This window comes from Natrix helvetica (assembly GCF_964273705.1).
Source record: "Natrix helvetica genome assembly, chromosome: 1".
NCBI classification, from domain to species: domain Eukaryota; kingdom Metazoa; phylum Chordata; class Lepidosauria; order Squamata; family Natricidae; genus Natrix; species Natrix helvetica.
In genome coordinates, this window is record NC_138548.1 from 141961764 (window position 1) to 141976422 (window position 14659).

A 14659-nucleotide genomic window follows, 5' to 3' on the forward strand; every position below is an offset into this window, starting at 1 on the left:
GCTGTTTACAGACAGACCTACTTATCAGATAAAGAAAGTTGGCCTGTTTCACCATAAATTAGTGAACAGACTTCCTTCAAAGCTAAGGTTAGCCCCCAATCTTTTGGCTTCTTGGTGACAAAGTTAGGGACGGCAGAGAATGTTCAGGCAGACCATGTCTGTACTTAACACATGTTTTCTTCTGGGACAGATCTAAAAAAAAAAGATATTTTGTAGGTAGAGGTTATCAGGGTGAAGAAAAAAGCAAAAAAGAGTAAATTCTTGGCAACGGTGTTTTTTAAACAGTGACAGCTAAGGGAAGTGACAGCAAGAGAAATTCAAAGAATGTGTTGGAGGGATAGGGAGGCCCAATGCATACATACCACCCTTGAATTCAACCATGGTGACACCTCAGTGGATAAGGAGGCATTGAGCAGATCAGAAACTCACAAGTCATGCACCCTAACCCTCCCCGGGCTCCAGAGGCTTTATAGGAGCCTGGGGAGGGCGAAAACAGCCTCCCCCAGCCCCTCCAGAGGCAAAAAAACCCCGACCCTACAAGCAAACAGAAAGTGACTTCCGGTTTGCTCGTAGGGCCAATTTTAGCCCTTCGGAGCATTCAGGAGGCTTCCCTGAAGGCTCCAGAGGATTAAAAACGACCCTACGAGTAAACCGTAAGTCACCAGAGGGCCTCCAGGGGGGTGGGGTAGGCTATTTTTGCCTTCCCCAGACTCCTATGAAGCCTCTGGAGCCTGGGGAGGGCGAAAAAAGCATGCAAAAAATGGGAAGCGCCTGTCATGTGCACATGCGTGCTGGGTGGGGGTCATGCATTGCATTATGGGTGCAGAACGCCCACGCACGACCCCCCTGCACTCCCCCTGCTTATGGCACACAAGCCAAAAAAAGATCGCCATCACTGCCTTAGAAGATTTCTCTAGCTTTAGTTGCAGCTCAAAACTGGAACAATCAAGATGTTATGAATATCAGTTTGGCTGGGCCACATTCTGCCCAAAAAAGATTCCCTGAACTTCCAGGCCAACCGCAGGGATTTGTCCAGGCAGTCAACCAGGAGTTAAGACTTAAGTCAAAGACACTCTGAAAAAGAAAAAAAGAAAAATAGTGGTTAAAATTGGTTTCTTCTCATCGCTTTCCAGGGTTTCCTAAAAGTATGATGTAATTTTTTGGGGGGAGATATCCAAGATTTCAAAAAAACAATTAAAGCCTTCTGAACTTTGAATGTTACTAAGCGAACATAAACTCTAAAAATATGGCATTTCTCTCCCTTTTCTTTCAGTTGACATCTCAACATCCCTATGCTGAAGTCTACATTGGGAAACCTCATGTTTGGACAGTAAATATCAATGATCTTTCTGAAGTGGAACAGGCTGTGAAAGCAATTTTGAGCCAAAAGGTTAATAAAGATAATTATATCTTCTTAATCAGTGTTTTACAGTGAAACAAAACATGCTAGGCTGTATTGTAAGGGTTTATTATGTGGAAAAAAGCTTTACCAAACAAAGTTAAACATTATAGAAAACTTTTGCTTTAAAAACCCAGAGAAAAGTTGGAAAGAAGTAGTAGCATTAAACATTTCTTATGAATAAAAATATCTTAAGTAAATTAGTAGCAAGTAACATAGAATTTAAATATAATAATTTTAAAATAGTATGAATTATAGGTAATCCTTGCTTACTGGCCATTAATTCAGTGACCATTTGAAATTAAAATCCCCCCCCCAAAAAAATAACTTTACAGACCATTTACCAGCACATATGACTTTTGCAGCATACCTCAGTCATGTGACTTCCATTATATACATTATGCATTATCTTGTACCTGATCTGTGGTGAATTTTTTTTACTTCACCCCTTTCAGAAGAGAGACATTGGAGAAAAGGGGATTGCAAGAGAGTATCTGATCTTCTCCACAGCCCAAAGCTGAGAGCTGTGGGCATGCTACACAAACAGCTTACAGTACTCGCTTGAAAACTCTTCCTCTTTATATTCTCTAATCTGCAAAGGGAAAGGGGGGAAAAGCAGGGGGTTTCTGGAAGCCACCTCTCTTGCCTGGCATCTCCATCCCCGCAGAGTAGGGAGATTGGAGAGATTTCAAGAAAGTACTGCATTTTTCAGAGTATAAGACGCACCGAAGTATAAGACGCACCAAGGTTTTGAAGAGGCAATTTTTTTAAAAAAGTGGGTAGGTAAATAGAGGGATAGAGAGAGAGAGAGAGAAAGAGAGAAATACAGTAGGTAGAGAGGGAGAGTAGTTAGGTAAGTAGATAAAGGGGGAGAGAGAGAGAGAAATACAGTAGATAGGTAGGGAGAGAGAGGGTAGGTAGGTAGGTAGGTAGAGGGATAGAGAGAGAAATTGAGAGGGAGAGAGAGAGAAATACAATAGGTAGGTAGGGAGAGGAGTAGGTAGGCAGGTAGATGTTTCCAGGTGTATTTATCCATGTGCTGAAGAAGGAAATCACTGACAATCTGCAGCACCTAAGACTTTGTTTCTGCTGGCACAACACTTGATCAATGTAATTCTCATCAATCAGTCAAAGAGCTTTCCAAAGGAGGGGGGAGTTTTTGTACTCTGCAAACCTCCCAAAAACGGCTCATTTTTTGTGAAAACAGGCCCGTGGTTTTTTTTTTAAAAGGCATGAATAGCCTTGGGGTTTTTTGCAGAGTACTTCGGGGGGGCAAAAATGAGCAAAAACAGCCCTTTTTCACGAAAACGAGCCCATTTTTTGTCAAAAAAATTGCATGCATAGCCTTATACAGTGCTGCTGGCTGCTGGGGGGGCAAAAATGGCTCGGTTTTTGCTCATTTCTGCCCTCCGCAGCCCCCAGGAGCTCTCTGAAAGCCTCCATAAGGGTATGCACAGCCATTTTGGTGAAGGGGGAGGGACTTCATGAGGCAAAAAATGCTGTATTCAATGTATAAGATGCACCCAGATTTTCCGCCTCTTTTTTGAGGAAAGAAGGTGTGTCTTATACTCCGAAAAATATAGTAAGTTTTTTGTTCTTGCTTACATTGAAAGCAATGTAATCATGCCCACATCATGCTTTCAATGTGTAGAAGACAATAAGTATTCCAAAGGCTGGGGGGATCCCAAATATTCCTAAGGCAAGACAGTAAGTATTCCAAAGGCAATCAAAGCCAAAGATGTGAAACTGACTGGATTTGTCTCTTTCCATTCAGAAAGCCTAATCATGGTCATGTGACTTCCCACTTAGCAACCATTTTGCTTAGCGGTGGAGTTGCAGTCCCAATTATGTTTATTAAGTGATGACTCCCTATACGTATATTAAAATATGTAGGATCAAAACAAATGTCAAGTATTTTTCCGTTATCTGAAGGAGAAGTTGCATTAGAGGAATATGTGGGATGGCTTTTTTTAGTACTCACGTTGATCATTTTAGGGGGGAGGGAATGCTCATCTGATATCACTAAAACATTTTTATGTAACTTCATATATTTCTGCATAGATGTTTCTAACTTCATGGGTATTTAGTTAAGGAAATAGTACTGCATTATGCACTGAAACACATTGCTGCAGTACTGAAGATTAGATACTTGGAATAAGAGTATCAGAGAAAGCATAAAATAGTGAAAGAGATTTTAATAAAAATACTGGATTGCAGATACTGTTGCTGTAATACAGGCAGCCCTCCACTTATTCATGTAGTGAGCATTTGAAGTTACAACAGGACTGAAAAAAATGACTTAAGACCGGTTTTCACACTTACAACTACTGCAGCTTCCCCATAATCATGTGATCAAAATTAGGGCACTTGGCAACTGCAATGTATTTATGACAGTTGATTTTCCTGGCATCATATGATCACTGTTTAGAATAGATTAGAATAACAGAGGTGGAAGGGACCTTGGAGGTCTTCTAGTCCAACCCCCTGCTTAGGCAGGAAACCTTATACCATTTCAGACAAATGGTTATCCAATCTCTTCTTAAAAACTTCCAGTGTTGGAGCATTCACAACATCTGGAGGCAAGTTGTTCCACTGATTAATTGTTTTGACTGTCAGGAAATTTCTCCTTAGTTCTAAGTTGCTTCTCTCCTTGATTAGTTTCCACCCATTGCTTCTTGTCCTCCCTTCGGGTGCTTTGGAGAATAGATTGATTCCCTCTTCTTTGTGGCAACCCCTGAGATTTGTAACCTTCCCAACTGGTTTCCAAGAAGCAAAGTCAGCGGGAGAAGCCAGTTTAGCTTAATGACTGCATGATTCCCTTAAGAACTGTAGTGAATGCTTAACAACTGTGGCAAAAAAATGGGACACAACTCACTTAACTGCCTTAGCAGTGGAAATGTTGGGCTCAATTGTGCTCGTAAATTGAGGACTACCTGTATTTGCTGGGTATTCTGCTTTGTTGGGAACCAGAATATTTCCAATGGGGGGAAAAGTGAATTATACATGAGAATGGTAGGCTTTTCAAACCATGTGCTCTTTAAGTGTATTAGAGTTACAGCTGACATAATTCCCAGCCACATGACTGACAGTACTAGAAAGTGTAATCCCAAGAAATCTGGGATTTACTGGTGTAATCCAATATTACTTAAGTGAACGTTAGCTTTCACGGTGGGAATGCCTTTTGTTATCTTTCCTCTCTTCCCAGTACACCTAAGGTGGTAAGGAGGAATTCCTCCTGTTGGCCATGCCATCAACTCTTGGTGACCACTCAAAACTTGCTAATGAATTTAACCCAGCATATGTTTAACTACTTAGCGGACTTGATGCTCTTTGAACAGTGTGTTCTGTATTGCACAATTGAAATGTATTTATATTACTTACCTAACAGATTGAACCTTACTTGCCTTTTGAATTCACGTGTGAGGGAATGCTTCAGAGAATGAATGTGTTCATTGAGAAACAGGTAAGGTTTCTGTATCAATAGTCATTACCTTTGTCCGTAAGCATGCAACAATTTCACTTCTAAAAAGAAATCAAAATTTTTTTTTAATTGAGTTATTATTCAGAACCAAATAACGATTAGCTTTTAATTGTCTTCTATGAGCAGTTTTGATATACTGATCCTTTCTCTTCCTTTATTTGAGCATACCTGAAGATTTAAGACAGGGATTCATGGAAATTTATTCCATGCCTGCACCTCTAATCAGATCTCTGCCTGGGGTCATACTCACCAATAGAATAATATGCTTTCAAAGCTACTTTCCCATTAAGAAAATGTATACAGATTTTTGATATATTGAATTAACTGATTCAATTTCGCCTATTAAATATTGCTGAATAATTGCAAATATTGAAACCAATTACACACATTATATCCTACTTTAGATCCAACCTTGACTGTCTAGTTAAACTGTTTTTCATTTCAGTAATTATTCCTTAGCTTAGGATGTTACAGTGTGCTGATTTATAGTTAATATTTGTACTGTACTATAGACAAAACACTAATGATTTCTCTGCCCCAAACATTAAGTAGGTTCATTATATATACTATATTTTTTCCTTTTCTTTTTCTTTAGAATCAAATAATATTATTTCTTAGATAATACCAAGAGTCAAAACAAAGTGGACATTGTAAAGCAATACTTTGTTCAATACAATTCCATGTAGGACAATTGGTATCACACCAGTTCTTAGTAGTTGTACTGCACACAATTTCTGCACATGCTATTATCATTCAACCCAGAAATAGAAGGTAGATCTGCTAGTGATTCAGCTCTATCTTGATCTCTGCATTTTTCATATGTGGAAAGTATTGGATTTTGTAAGCAGTCATTCTATAGCAGTGATGGTGAACCTTTTTTGGCTCGCGTGCCACAAGTGGGGGGAGCGCAGGGGGGTCGAGTGCGGGCGTGCTGCACCCATAATGCAACGTGCGACCCCCCCAGTGCGCATGCGCGCACAACGCGCGACCCCCTCCCCATTTTTACATGTTTTTTTGCCCTCCCCAGGCTCCAGGGGCTTTATAGGAGCCTGGGGAGGGCGAAAAGAGCCTCCCCCGACCCCCCCGGAGGCCCTCCGGAGACTTCAGGGACTGTCCGGAGGCTTCCCTGAAGCCTTCGCAGCGCTTAGAACCACCCTCCGAGCAAACCGGAAGTGACTTCCGGGTTGCTCGGAGGGTGGTTTTAAGCGCTCCGAAGGCATCAGGGAAGCCTCAGACAGTCCCTGAAGCCTTCGGAACGCTTAAAACGACCCTCCGAGCAACCCGGAAGTCACTTCCGGTTTGCTCGGAGGATGGTTTTAAGCGCTCCGAAGGCATCAGGGACGGTCCCTGAAGCCTCCGGGGCGGCAGGGGAGGCTCTTTTCACCTTCCCCAGGCTCCTATAAAGCCTCTGGAGCCTGGGGAAGGCAAAAAATAGCTTTTAAAAAGGTGAACTCAGCTGGCCAGCGCGCGCATGCGCGCTGGCCAGCTGACAGGGCAGCGCCTCGCGTGCCCTGACAAATGGCTCCGCGTTCCACTTGTGGCACGCGTGCCATAGGTTCGCCATCACGGTTCTATAGAATTCAGTAGTACCTTGTTTAGCAACAGGAAACCGGTGTCAGGTTCCATTCAGGCAAAGAAAACAAACAAGATGACTAAGCACGTAGTTCGTGGTAAATGTAATCTTTATAAGCCTGTTCCGGTATTTCCAACACACACACAGTGCAAAACACAAGTGAAATAAGTCAAGCATGTAATTCCGTACTTCCCTCCACCATTTAAACCCTCCTATGCCCCGCCCTCCTGTGGCTCGCCCTCTCCTACGTGCGCGCAATACACCCAAGATACTCTGATGACGTGACAGACCATGCTGGTTTACATTGCCACACCTGCACTGGTGCCATTCCATATGAAAGTCACTGCAGGATCCGAAGGTCCTTCAAGCTCTTGGCGTAGCAGGGAAACAAGTGTGGTGTCAGGTTTCCGAAAGATGCCCTAAATGACAGCAGCAATCCAAGTCAAGATACGCCCTAGTCACGAATCTCCCCACTAACGGAATGGCAGCCCCAAGCCGCTGAGAGCGCCAGGGCTGACAACCAGCTTGCAGCAAACAGTTTAGTATCTTGGAGGGAAAACATAGAGAAATGAAAGACTGGGGCTACAGAAATAGTACGTGGCAATAGACTTATATACCGCTTCATAGTGCTTTAATGGTGGGTTCCGGATCCCGTTCCAACTGGTACGGTTGGAATGGGCCCGGCGGCATCCACGTGGACATGCGCAGCACACGTGCGCATGTGTCTTAGTGCCTCCGTGAGCCTCCACGATGCTCCTGCTGCTCCGCAGAGCGTCGCGCAAGCGCTGTACGCGCCATGCACGTGCGTGGAAGCGCAGAAGCTTTAAAATACAGGTAAGGAGCTTGGGCGGGCGGGTGGGCCCTCCAGAGCACTGTACCGAAATGGTATCCGGTGCTCCGGTATGCCCGTACCGAGGCGTACCGCTTGCAACCCACCACTGTTTACATCCCTCTAAACAGTTTACAGAGTCAACCTATTGCCTCCAACAATTTAGGCCCTCATTTAACCAACCTTGGAAAGATGGAAGGCTGAGTCAACCTTGAGCTGGTCAGGATCGAAGGATTTGAATGCCTTGCTGTTGACAGAATTTGCCTGCAATACTGCATTCTAACCACTGCGCCACCATGGCTCCAATTGTATGGCCCCGTTAATTTTTTTAAAAAATCAATAGATTTTTTTAGAAAAACATTTGCAGAGCAGTATCCCATTGAAAGATAAGTGCTGATGAGATCTAATCTGCCCATTATGCAAGGCAGGTTCAATCCTAGAAGGAAGATTGGGACAAAATTTTCTGGCAATTAAAAATAAATAAATCAGGAGGGCGGCATTTGATATTCCCAAATAGTCCTTGGAAACTGGAATAAGAGCCTGCTTCTTTTCTACAGGGATGTATTTGGGCAATTAGAGTACTAGTGAAGGTTTTGCACAGTGTTGCAGATATCTGCTATATTGTCATTGTTGCATTATTCAGGGCAGAAATATTAAATTATTTGCCATATATAGGGGTAGGCAAGACCAATTAAGCATTCATTGCGGATTTTCAGTTAAGTAATGTTTTTCCTAAGGGGATAAAATATTTCAGTGGAATGAAATTATCTCTGTTTTATCCTTCAAATTTCCCAGCCTTTTAGACCTTTATAAGATTGGCTTTGAACTGGGCCAGTTTTCTTCACATTCTTTCCATTTATGTGCTATATCAAAAGGAAAGAGGTAAAAATTATTGACGGACAGAAATTTCAACTTTCTTTTAAAAATTACAATTTTTGTGATATACTGTTTTCAACTATGCTGTTACCAGTGGTGGGATTCAATTTTTTTACTACCGGTTCTGTGGGCGTGGCTTTGTGGGTGTGGCAGAAGGATACTGCAAAATCCCCCAGTCCCTCCCCACTCCACTACCCTGCTTTCCAGCTCCGTTCTCCTGTTCAGGGCAACAAAAGAAGATCAGCTGGGAGGCAGCAAGGGTGGGGCCAGCCTATTTTCCAGTTGTCCAAACTACTCAAAATTTCCACTACCAGTTCTCCAGAACCTGTCAGAACTGGCTGAATACCACCTCTGGCTGTTACTCTATAAGATGAATACCACCAAATGTATCCCCAAAACATGTGTGTGTGAGAGAGAGAGAAAGAGAGAGAGATCATAATTTTTAAAGGGATACATTTGGTAGTATTCTTCTATAGATGAATGATTATCATTTTTAAAATATGCATGCTGGGCTGTGGGATTCTCTGCTGCTAAGCATTGCAGTCTTTTCAGCTTTTTATAGGAGCCTAATAACTCTCCCCCAGGAAATCATGGAAATACTTCTGTGTTGTTTCAGGATTTTTGTCATGGCCAAGTGATGTGGCCTCCGTTAAGTGCTCTTCAAGTCAAAATTGCTGAAACTGGAAAATCGTGTAAACAGGTTTGTCAAGAAAACCAGCTCATATGCGAACCATCTTTTTTCCAGCACTTGAATAAGGACAAAGACGTCTTGAAGTAAGTTGGAATGCAAGGAAAATGCTGAAATGTTTCCTTAATCTGAAATGTACAGTATATTGAGGAACAAAAGTGGTTATGCAAAAGTGGTTATGCATATCATACTAGGAGTGGCCACAAGATTCTCCCGAAGCCCTTGCACTGGTGACATAAGTTCAGATTCACATGCTGTTAGTACCCTGGATCATGTAGAAGCCACCCTGCCTTCAATTGTAGACATGAGTATGTCCCTTTGTATTGTAGACCACCGTTGTAAGTCTGGAGTACCACATAGGGTCAGTTCTCTGGGGACACAGTTATAGGTTAATAAACAGTGTACAGATAGTCCTCGTCTTATAACCACAATTGAGCCCAAAATGTCCATTGCGAAACGAGGCAATTGTTAAGTGAGTTGGGCCTCATTTAAGAACATTTTTTGCCACAGTCAATTAGTGAATTACTGCAGTTGTTAAGTGAATCATACAGTCATTGAGTGAAGCTGGCTTTTCCCATTGACTTTGCTTTTTGGAAGCTGGCCAGGAAGGTTACAGATGATGATCACATGACCCCAGGACAATAGAATTGTCACAAACACATGCCAGTTGCCAAGCGCCTGAATTTGGATCAGGTGACCATGGGGATCCTGCAGTTAGTTGTATATGTGCTTAGATGACTCCATTGTTGAGATTGCCATTTTTATCCTCTTTGCCTGGGAGGTGTTTAATTCATTTTTACAATATTTATTTTTCTGAATTTTTATATTTTTACATCTATTGTTTTTACAGTTGTTGTTTTATTTGGTGGTTTCCCAGTTTCTTTTTATGAGTTGGGCAGCTATATAAATTTGATTAATAAATAAATTATCCTAAAGAGAGAATTTTCCCAATATGCTTAGGTATGACAACCTGCAGGAAGACATTATTCACTTTCAGTTTTAGAATTATCAATTGTCCACTATAATTTATTAATACAATTATATAGAAATTCATAAGGAATGTTTCTGTGTCCATTAAGATTCCCTTTCACTACTCAAGAGTTGTTGATGTTGGAAGTAGAATCGCATGCAGTATAACTGCAATTGGGGGAAAAAGCAAAACAGCTGGCCTCCTTCTACTATTCATATCAGATTGTACAAGTGTGAAGGCCATGGGGTCTTCTAGCAGTTGTTCAGGGGCAACTCCTAGCAGTATATTGCCCATGCTGGTTGGTGCCAATGTGATCAGAGGTGAGTTGCTCCCGATTCAGCCAGGTTCAGGTGAACCGGTAGTGGCGGCCAGAGGAAGCTCCCAGCGCAAACAAGTAGCGCCAAGATTTGCAACTCACCTCTGAATGAGATGTATAGGAAGTCTTTATTGTCCACCCCTGCATATGTGGTGCAGTGCTGCTTCGGGCTGCTTACAATCCTAGAGGAACAATTAACATAACATGATATGAAAATATTTTTGCCATTTAATTAATTAATTAAATCACAGGGTGGTGGTTGTGGGGAAAATGGGAGGAGGAAGGAGTATTAAGTATGTTTGCTGTCTTAAGTTATTTGTAAAAAAAAATTATAAAGGTGGGATACAAGATAGATGATAGAGAGAGAGACAGAAGATGATATAGCTGGATTGACAGACAGCTAGATATAGATAATAGATGGATGAATAGATTATAGCGCTAGAAGATAGATAGATAGATGATAGATAGATGATAGATAGATAGATAGATAGATAGATAGATAGATAGATAGATAGATAGATATAAACAAACATGAGCAAGAATGAAAATGGGCTTTGCACCAATAATAAAATATGAATATTATCCAAATTGTTTGCACTACAATATGTAAAATATAGAATTAGATATCTCATGGGTTTTTTTTCCCCTTCATTTTTCAGATACAACATTCAGTGTCATACCGCTGAGTCTGCAAATGATATTCTGGTTCCATCTTTTGATGAAAAGAGAAAGCACTGTGTTTTCCAGGGCGATCTTTTATTGTTCAGCTGTGCAGGGTCTCATCTAAACCATAAAAGGATCTGCCCTTGTAGAGACTATCTTAAAGGACAAGTTGCACTATGTAAAGACTGCCTATAGCAGGAAGCTAATGTGACTTTTCAAAGTGGCTGGGAAAGAGCCACACTGTGCACTTTGCTACTGCAAACAAAACAGTCATCGAAGAGCAGAAATCTGTCCCGAGGAAGGGCGGATAAGCGATTTAAATGTTTAGGAAAGTAAACCTCAACTTTTTATGTTTTTGTTTTCTGAAGTGAGCTACTTCCAGCCACAGAAATCTCTTTATTTGAAAACCTGACAAATGAAGTCCCGACAAGAGCTTGAGATTGGGGGTTCTTCCCCAGTGACTCCTCATGATGGGCAGTTTGTCAGATATCACTGAACAAAAGATCAACCTGAAAAGATAGGATGGTGCAGAACCGACTTAAGACTTGCCTCAGGCAGGCAAAATGGTGGTGCTGTTCCCGTTGACAAGGCCAGGCAGCTGTTGAATAACAACTCCACACTCATTTTCCGGCCTATCCCAGCCTAAGTCAATGGATTTTCTCCAGCAATGCCATTTAAGGGAACCCTCCAAAATAGAACGGTAGCCGACAGACTGATGGATTCTTTAGGCTTGATGATGGGTTATGGTCGTGGCATTAATCAGAGTTCAAATAGCCACATAAACATTCAATTTGTTTTGTGTTTTTTTTCTGTTTTGTTTTTTAAAAACACTCGTTTTCAACTCTGCATTCCCTTTCCAACTTGTCCAAAGGTTTTGCTTAGGGTGTTAGGAATACTATGTAATCATTGGAGATAGTTTCACAGGAGCAATATTTTATTTCTTGAATTTGCTGTAAGATAGCAAAACAGTGTCTAAAATAATGAAAATAGATACATGGTGGAAGAGTGGTCTGCCCCCCCTCCGGTATCTTGTAACGATTTAAAGAGCAATTATGGTCTGCAAATAATGGTTTATTTTCTGCAGCCCTTGTTAAAAAGTGGATGTGGAGAAATAGGTCATTGATTTTTTTAAATTGCAATTAATGCAGAATATTAAACTTAAACATTGTTCGTAGACAGGATATAAGCTGTTTCTTTTTTTAAAAAATGCACAGTACCTTTTTTAATGTATTTTTTTTAGCACAACTGACACATCTTTAAATGCACTGTTAGTGGGTAGGAAAATAGCATTGAATTGAAAATGAATGTGTTATTCATTTTTTTCAGCTAGATTTGGATGCGGGGGGGGGGGAGGAGACTCTTGAACCATTTGTAAAATCAAAACTATTATTTCCTTCCTTTGTAAACATTGTTATTTCTACTGATAGAACAATATGCCTGCTTTTAATCTTTTGTAATCTATCAACTCATTACTTGATGCATTATTTCATATCTGGAGGTCATTGCATATCTCTTCACTTGCAGAAGACCACAAAAGAAACATTTTTGAAGAAAATGCCAAGTTGAAGTTTTAAAGTCGATTTTTCAAAAAAAAAATCTGATTAAAATAAATTGAAATCTGTGTGAGCATAGTTTTTACGGAAGCCAGTTATTTATGTTAAGGGACATATTGCCAGATCTGAATAAAATTTGAATAAGAAAATTACATTTAAAAAACGTTTACATTGTATATTCAGAAACACTCACTTTGTAACAAGAAATATATTACCTAAATTGAAACATGTTATGTGTAGAATTAAAAATTACTAAGGATTAAATCTCAAAATTAGGATTCAGTGAATTGAATGTCGGATTGTAAACATTACTTTCTTGGTTCTGCAGAATGTAACTCTTGGGATCTAAGCATGTGTGTTTTTTAAGTTATCAAACCTAGGTAATTTTTAAGGCCAAGAATTATATGTATGTATATCATGAGTTCACCTGAACCCACAGACTTAGCACTTCTAATTGCTGTAGCAGCAAAAGAATTTGATATTTGTGCTGTAAATACAACTTTGTTAATGTGTTCAAATTAATTTATCCTGCGTAATGGTGGACTGCTTTAAGTCCAGGATTTCTTTTCCAGAAAAGCTAACAATAAAGCACGAATTTAAAAAATCCAGGCAAATTTTGAAGGAAAGAATGGAAATGATCAGAAATCAGAATCTGCTTAGAATTTTTCCTTCAACATTATTGTGGATTTTATATTCTCATGCTGAATTGTGAATGTGCGCCTGTGTGTGTGTTTGTATTCATAAATTGCTTCAGAGAGTAATAATATATTAACATTCAAACAAACCCTAAAACCTAGAATGAGTTGTTGGTTGGTCAAATCAATAATTATAGACCTTCATTCAGAGGTAGATTTGATAATGGATAGTCTTGTAGTTCAACATAGATATATACATTTGCTGAGAGAGAAAAATGGTTGCAGTTAAAAAATGAAGACGGTTTTTGGAAAAGTAGAATTATTATAGTTCTTATATTTTTGCAGTACTTGTATGATGTCATTGAGAGTAGGGTCAGATCTTCAATAGGTTCATTCCATTATTTCATAGTTTATTTTTTTTATGACAGTAAAATGGTGTTGATCCTTGAAGGAAAATTGCATATCAATTTCTGTTGGAATTACATATTTATTTACTATCCCATTTGGTGGAATAAAAGCAGAAAGTTTCAACCAAATGCATTTTTGTCTGTACAGGATAAATTGACCTGACACTTTTTCCATGGAAAATGTCTATTAAAATGCAGATATTAACAAGTCTAGTTCCATTGAGCACTGTTATATAAGCTGAATATAAAGGAGTTTGTCCAATATGTCATTAAAAATTACATAGATTTATGGATGAACCTGTTAATTCCTTCTTTTTTCTTAAAATAGAAAATATAGAACCAACGGAAGGAATGTTGGGTGGAAGACAAGCAGAAGTAGAACAATTTTATCATGCAAATTTAGGGCTAGATTGATTATTCAAAATAAACATGGGTGAATGAATTGGATATAGATCAAAACATTAAAATTATATGAAAAGATTAACCCTAACCTGTAAATCTTCATATGTCAAGAACATTCTTTATTTTACAAATTTGTTTGAACTGATATTTTTAAAATCTATGAGATTACCAAAACCTGAGATAAAGCATTTGCATAATTTATTTTAAAAATAACATTGAGTTTGCCTTTGAAAAGAATGAATACACTGTTTAAAAATGCCAATAAAAACCTCATTTATTTCATATACTCAAGTTGATTTGTACCTCTCTCTATAGCTCTATCTTGAATATATTTCATATTGTCTCTTATGTAATTCATCAATACACTTAATAGTTCTGGGTTGCATTTGATTTTTCCATGGTGTTATCTAATCTATTCTGTTAATATTGGTGCCTTTATTTTTTATAAATTGAATTTCCAAATAATGGCTAATTGATATATGAATACTACAACTCTACTTGAGGAATAATAGAAATTACTCATCTGGGTTTCAAAGAGGGCTTTCTGGAAGAAGAAGAAAAATAATATTGTGCACCCAGCACCAAAATAAAATATTGCTTATTGGTATGGGTGCTTGAAGGGATCTCAGATTGAATTTCTCAATGTGTTATTTGTATCATGTGTTAGAAAACGAAAGGCATAGAAGCTACTTCTTTGTTTCCCAGCTGATTTTCTGTAGGCTTTGGCGGGGATTATGTTAAAAGTTTTAAGTAGAAAATAAGATGACCAGTGTCAGTCAATTCCAAATATTAGAATAGAATAACAGAGTTGGAAGGGAGCTTGAAGGTCTTCCAGTCCAACCCCCTGCTTAGGCAGGAAACCCTACA

The 14659-nt window shown here is 39.5% G+C and overlaps 1 protein-coding gene across 5 annotated transcripts in view; it reads left to right on the forward strand.

Moving 5' to 3' along the window:
* The window catches only part of MGAT5 (alpha-1,6-mannosylglycoprotein 6-beta-N-acetylglucosaminyltransferase), a 140051-nt gene extending 125973 nt beyond the window's left edge, over positions 1 to 14078 (forward strand). For all 5 annotated transcript variants that reach the window (XM_081939016.1, XM_081939013.1, XM_081939012.1 and 2 more), the window contains exons 14-17: positions 1274 to 1390; positions 4788 to 4862; positions 8775 to 8932; positions 10792 to 14078. In XM_081939016.1, the coding sequence (XP_081795142.1) occupies positions 1274 to 1390; positions 4788 to 4862; positions 8775 to 8932; positions 10792 to 10990 (549 nt within the window). In that variant the 3' untranslated portion in view covers positions 10991 to 14078. The remainder of the gene's footprint in view (positions 1 to 1273; positions 1391 to 4787; positions 4863 to 8774; positions 8933 to 10791) is intronic.
* Positions 14079 to 14659: the final 581 nt, after the last annotated feature.